Below are 6000 nucleotides of genomic sequence, written 5' to 3' on the forward strand. Positions count from 1 at the left end.
ATACAATCACAAAAATTAGGGATGTTTGATACCACTTTTTTCAGTCCTCAATTCTTAAGTACCGATACCAATACCAAGTACTACTTGTACTTACTTACTACTACTAGTATTTTTCATACATAAAATTTAAATAATTTTAAAGGTAGACCTGTACATCCCAATATCTGATTTTCTGTTCAAAGTGGATGAAATGAATGGCAATTTTTCTATTCTCCCAATTTATCATTTCTAATTCCTGATCGTAAAATGGCCACAAGAGGGCAGCTTATACTTGTATCAGATGCTGTTGAGAGTATCAATACCTTGAAACAAGGCCTCTATCGGCCTGATACCAATACATTGGTAATTAACCATCCCTAACAAAAATACGACACCTAACAACTATTTTAATTTATGTGCATTATTAATATTCCTAGTGTACTTGTTAGTAATAGTATTTATTTTGTTTGCACTTGTCGACATTTAACAAAATAATTCAAAGCTTGCATGTTTTTCAGCTTTTTGTTCAACTAAACATGTTCACATTTCACACGGAGTAATTCAATTTGTGTAAATTGAGATTAGCTCGTCCGTTGTAATTTGGTGGCCTTCGTTTTTATGTCTTTGTGCCTTTGAAGAACCCGAGCCAACTTGTATTATTTCCACTGTCTTTTGAGCTCTGCAAGGGTTTGACGCTCGCCTGTCAAATGGTCAGCGGCAGCTTTGATCACTGCAGCTCCTCGTGTGTTTCCTGTCTCTTTCACACCCCTCCACCACCCGGCCTTGCTAATGACTTGTCTGAAATACTTTCAAGACTCCGGGATCATCAGACAGAAAATATTCAAGGATTTTTCAGACAATAAGAAAATGGACTCAAATGTCTTTTCACAGAGAGTGTTTTCGGCAGTTGGTTGTTTGTGTCAGGAGGGGAGAAGATGGCTGTGAGTGCTTTATGATGGTGGGTCCATACAATCCAGACAGGATCTAACAGCTTTTTGTCAATGAGCTCATCTGAGACGAGGTGCGACTCAAAGGGGAAGACGTGCTAATAGGAACACACACACTCACCAGCCACAACATGTACACTTTCACATTGAACAAAAACAAATGCGAAAATCTTATTTTTGGTGGGTAATTTTCAGATTATTACATTTCAAACTGAATTAGACTTTTTATGCCTCAAATGAAGGCAGGCCAAAATCAAGGATAACATTCATCCAATAAAAAAAGAATTCTGCCGGGCTTTATATAGAAATGAGCCCCAAACTCAGCATTCTTTGCTTACTTTTTGTAATAATATGTTTCAACGCGCCCAGTCTGGTGCAGTTCTAACGCATCAAGGACACAAAACTGTCAACAAAATCTTGTTTTGACCCATCTGCGGAATGTCCTTGTTTTGACTACAGTATGTGTGCATGTGTGCTAAATCAGAAACTTCAAATCATTTTGCCATACAAAGTTCATCTTGTATAATGTAGAGCAAGTATTATTGATTCAATTAGCTCGTGAATAATAACATGCCCTCATGCAATGTACAAATATTTCACTACTGTACTCGAAGTAGACATTTGACACATCTGTACTTTAATTTATTTATATTTTCTGACAATTTATACTCCACCACATTTCCACTATTCATTTCCCCTAAATATGTTCATTACTTATATGACCAAACAGACAAAACTGTTGATATAATTGCATTACGGAACACAAACTCAATAAAATTTTCTCAATTTGATCTGAGACATGTTTTCAGAGGCTAGGTATAGCTAGCTATAGCATCCCCTCTCTATTTGTTATTGTTAGTCAGACAAGTTTTAAGGCGTGACGTTTCCACTGTCTGGAGAATTAAGACCCCATTTTGTGACTCAGGAGGCAGAAAGATCTGCTGGATGCCTTTGATGGATACATCCAATGACAAACTGACACAAGGAACTACAGCGAAACAAGCTAGCCAAAATCGCTACATTGGTCGTTTTTTTTTAAAGGTCACCATTAAAGCCTCTAAATCATATTTGTGAGTTGGCAAAACTGAGTGGAACTCAAGAAATGGATGTCATCACGTGGCTCCCCCTATCTTCACATCAACAGCTGGCGACCCACAAGACAAGAAATGCTACAATAAAGCTTCACATTGAATCACATGACTGTACACTCAAGTATTTCCTTCAAAATATTTTATTAAGTAAATTCAGTGATCTAGACATTATATCAACACAACATTCTAAAGGAGTTTACAAGACAGATAAACTACAAATCTTTATGAAATACATTAGCAATATTTATATTAATCAGAGGCACTGCCAAACTTACATTTTCTAAAAGAGCTTGCTTCTCCCCATACAAAACCTTTATACAGTACATGAAGTTATTCACATCAAAAGGGGGCAATCCTTCGTTGGCCTTAGTGGTTGAAGTATAAGTGAGCGCTGTGAGGAAGAATGTCATTTTTGGGCCACGTGCCCTCATGGAGGAAAATCTGTTCATCCAACCACACACTGGCCAAACAAAATACAATAAAATTGAGTACCAAAGATATTTGAATGGTTTCTGGGTAATTTAGGGCCGCTGAGTCCGAAAATGACATGTGTTTCTCTGAATTGGCTCTAGTTTTTGAGATATCTACATGTTTGACGATTATTTTATAATTTGCTTTGATCATTACTAAAAGTAGTTTGTGCTTTGACCTCACCTGTTTGCCACTAATATTGCCTCATTTTCAGATTTTTTGCTTGACTTTCACAAAACATAATTTGCATATTGAAGGCTTTCCGTGATAACGATTGGCGTCTTTCACAATATGACATAAAAAATGAAAGAATACTGTATGGATGTGCTTCAAATGACAGCCTCATCAACGTTGTGGCATCAAGAGAATGTCATCGTCGTAATCTGCGTGTTATGAGCACTTGTCAAAACAAAAATATGGATTATCTAAAACACTCAAGGCAATTTGTCATTTTCAGATTCAATCACATTAAAATACCCGAAAACTGTTTAAACGTTTTTGGCACCAAAATGTGTGTTGACGATACTAGTCCCCAAAAAAGCTTTCACACCCATTCGCATTCATGGACAATCTGGAGTCTTCAATCAACATGGCTGACATGTTTTTGGAAAGTGGGAGGAAGCAGAACAGCACCCAAATAGGAAGCCCAGAGCCAATTTGAACCCAGGACCTCAGAAATGGGATGCAGATGTGCTAACCACTACTTCATTGTGCTGCCTAAAAAAAATCCACTTTGAAAACAGTGAAGCCGCAAAATCCAACAGGTGGCTGCAGATATTTTCTGTTGGCATGTGTATTGAGTGGACTCCAATATTTCCCAGAATTCAATAGACAGAAAAGATGAACTATCCAAAGGATCCATTGTGTCTTTTTTGTCAGGTGAAAGTCACTTGTGGGGACCAGAAATTAATCCATGGATGCAGCAACTGTACAAGTGTCTCTTCATTTGTAATTATTAAGTGTTTGTTTTGGGGTGGAATTTCTCCTCGTTTCTATCAAGGGCGCTCACAGATCCATCCAGCACAAGGAAACCGGCGGGTTCCTACCAGGGTCTCCACATGGACCTTGAGTAGGTGACGGTGGGCGTGCTCAGAGCTTCCCTGTTTTCCAAAGCCTCCGCAGTGCTCTGGTTGTGCTCGCTGTCGGTGTCGTCTAGATCGGAGCACGAGTCCTCGCCGGACGTGCCGGAAGACGACCCACTGGACACGCTCCTTCCCCCGGGGGAGGCCAACGCGGAACGGAGAGGGTCTCCCCCTCCATGCCACGCGCCGCCCGCGTTCTCGGACGTGTCCGCGATGAGATCCATCAGCACGTCCTGGAGGTGGTCCTCGTTGAGGGGCATGCACTCCAGTAGATGGTTGAGCAGCTCGGCGGCCACGGTGGTGTCGATGCCGGGACAGGTGGACACAAACATGTGGACCTCGTGCATGCACTGGATGTAGCCGGCTGCGAACCTTTCGCTTGCTTCGTTGCTCAGCGTGTCGGCTTCTGTTGATGCAAGGAGAGTGGGAATTAATTAAACTTGTCAAAAGTGAGCAGGAAAGATTTCCATTTAAAGGGGAAGTCAACCCCCCAAAAAATGATTGACAATAATATGTTCTATGCAGCCCCACTAGTCTAAATACGGTTAATATTGCGGTTAGTGGAATATGAGTTAAGCAGCAAAATAAAGCAGTTTTTATCAATATCAGAAGGCGGCCATTTTGCCACTTGCTGTCGAGTGGAAATGACACCACAGTTGCGCAGGTCTCAGGTAAAAACCAATCACAGCTCAGCTTCAGAAAAATAATGATCTGTGATTGGTTGTTGCCTGAACCCTAAGCAACTGTGATGTCATCTTCAGTCGACAGCAAGTGGCAAAATGGAGATGGACAAAAACGGCTGGATTTTGCTGCATAACTCATATTTCACAAATGTAATATTAATAAAGATGCCATGTTTGAACTAGTGAGGTCACATATAACATCACAACAATACAACATAATTTTCCCTTTAAGATTGTTTGTTTCACATACAGATTTACAGTTTAAGGTGGAAGTCAAGTCAAAAATGTTCTTTATGTTGTATGTACGTTTGTGAATATTAAACGACAAATGCAAATGACATCACAGTTGCTCAAGGCTCAGGTAATGACCAGTCACGGCTGAGCTTGAGCTCACAAAACGACGTCAGCATTCCCCAATGTTGGACCTGAGAAAGGGTCTGGCTCCACTCCGTTCAGTGTCTACATTCCAAACATGTTTGATGGGGTTGAGGTCAGGGTTCTTCCACACAAAACTCCTCCAAGCATGCCTTGCCTTCAAACGGTCTTGAAAAGAGTATTCTACAAACTGTTACCACAAAGTTGGAAGCTTGCAATTGTCCAAAATATTTTGGTAGTGTGAAGAATTGTGATTCGTGGGGAACTGGGATCAAGTCCACTACTAGCGATAAACAAAACAATAAATAAAACAATAAATGTTTGTCCACCTATCATTAAATATCACTGGCATCGATAGTTGGACAAAGACACATTACTCGTGGTAAACAAATATTAGCTCACTGGTTGCGAATCTCTGATTTCGTCCAATCCATGCGATTTGAGTACAGTAATTGACTGAGTCATGAAATGCATGAATGAACTGCCTCCAGAATGTCCGTTTCCACGTAACGAGGATTGCTCATTCATCTTATATTTGAATGTCATGGATGAGGTCCAAACCTTGCGCTCTGTCCTTCAGGACGTCCTCCACCTTTTTCACCGTCATCTCCAGCACCTCCGCATTCTCTATCTTGGAGTGCAACTGTTGAAAGGGCGGTTACAAATGAAGTTAACTGTAAATTCTGTGCGTTAGTGTCAATTGGGTGAGGTGTGTGTACTCACGTCGGAATCAGCCAGCAAGCTCCTCAGCTCCTGCAGACTCTCATTGATGCGAGCTCGCCTCTGCTTCTCCACCAGAGGCTTCCTAGTCTGCAACACATTACGTATGCACACATTTACTCCTACTGCGCCTCGCTAGCCTCCTATTTCACCTCGCCTACCTTTCTGTCCACCTTCTGGATCCCATAGTAGCACTCCTCTTGCACGCCAAGTTCGGCCTTGCTGTGCCGAGCAGAAGGAGCCATGTTGCTTGCGCGAGCTTTCTCTCCTCTCCCTCTGCTGCCTGACTTGTGTTTATTGTGCAATCCAAGTGAGACGTGCTGCCGTTGCCGGCTGACTGTTGTTAGTATTTATAGGGGCTTATTTACATGTGAATAGGGGCCGAGCTGCTCCTGCTGGGGGACGACAGGGCGCACACGGCAGCAGCCAATAGGCGAGAAGCTCTTTGTCTCTGGTCAGCACCAGCAAGAGCTGGACAGACTTTAATGACGCATTTTCTGTGTCAAGGCAGCGAGCGCTTCACCCCCCCCCCCCTACTTGAATTAAAAACGACGCAGAAAGTGTTCAGAAAGTGTTTGTTTGTTTGTTTTTTGCAATAAATTGACTACTGGCAAGCTATTTCTTCCAGAGTATCTTAATTGATAAAAATATT

At 41.6% G+C, this 6000-nt stretch overlaps 1 protein-coding gene across 1 annotated transcript; it reads right to left on the reverse strand.

Annotated features, from left to right (window-relative positions):
- Positions 1-2183: 2183 nt before the first annotated feature.
- On the reverse strand, positions 2184-5756 carry her13 (hairy-related 13). Its single transcript, XM_077565494.1, has 4 exons — positions 5510-5756; positions 5352-5438; positions 5190-5271; positions 2184-3976 (listed from the first exon to the last, which is right to left on the reverse strand). Exons 1-4 carry the CDS (start codon positions 5591-5593, stop codon positions 3531-3533), a joined length of 699 nt encoding a protein of 232 aa, XP_077421620.1. The 5' UTR covers positions 5594-5756; the 3' UTR covers positions 2184-3530.
- Between the last annotated feature and the right edge of the window lie 244 nt (positions 5757-6000).

Source organism: Vanacampus margaritifer, chromosome 5 (genome assembly GCF_051991255.1).
Source record: "Vanacampus margaritifer isolate UIUO_Vmar chromosome 5, RoL_Vmar_1.0, whole genome shotgun sequence".
Lineage (NCBI taxonomy): Eukaryota > Metazoa > Chordata > Actinopteri > Syngnathiformes > Syngnathidae > Vanacampus > Vanacampus margaritifer.

What these genes read in the sequence shown, in the direction of transcription:
- her13 (XM_077565494.1), bottom strand. Translation starts at nt 5,593, where the DNA reads ATGGCTCCTTCTGCTCGGCACAGCAAGGCCGAACTTGGCGTGCAAGAG. An exon ending in GCTTGCTGGCTGATTCCGAC is followed by an intron (nt 5,272 to 5,351) that starts GTGAGTACACAC and finishes CCCTTTCAACAG; the next exon opens with TTGCACTCCAAGATAGAGAA. An exon ending in CCTGAAGGACAGAGCGCAAG is followed by an intron (nt 3,977 to 5,189) that starts GTTTGGACCTCA and finishes TTGCATCAACAG; the next exon opens with AAGCCGACACGCTGAGCAAC.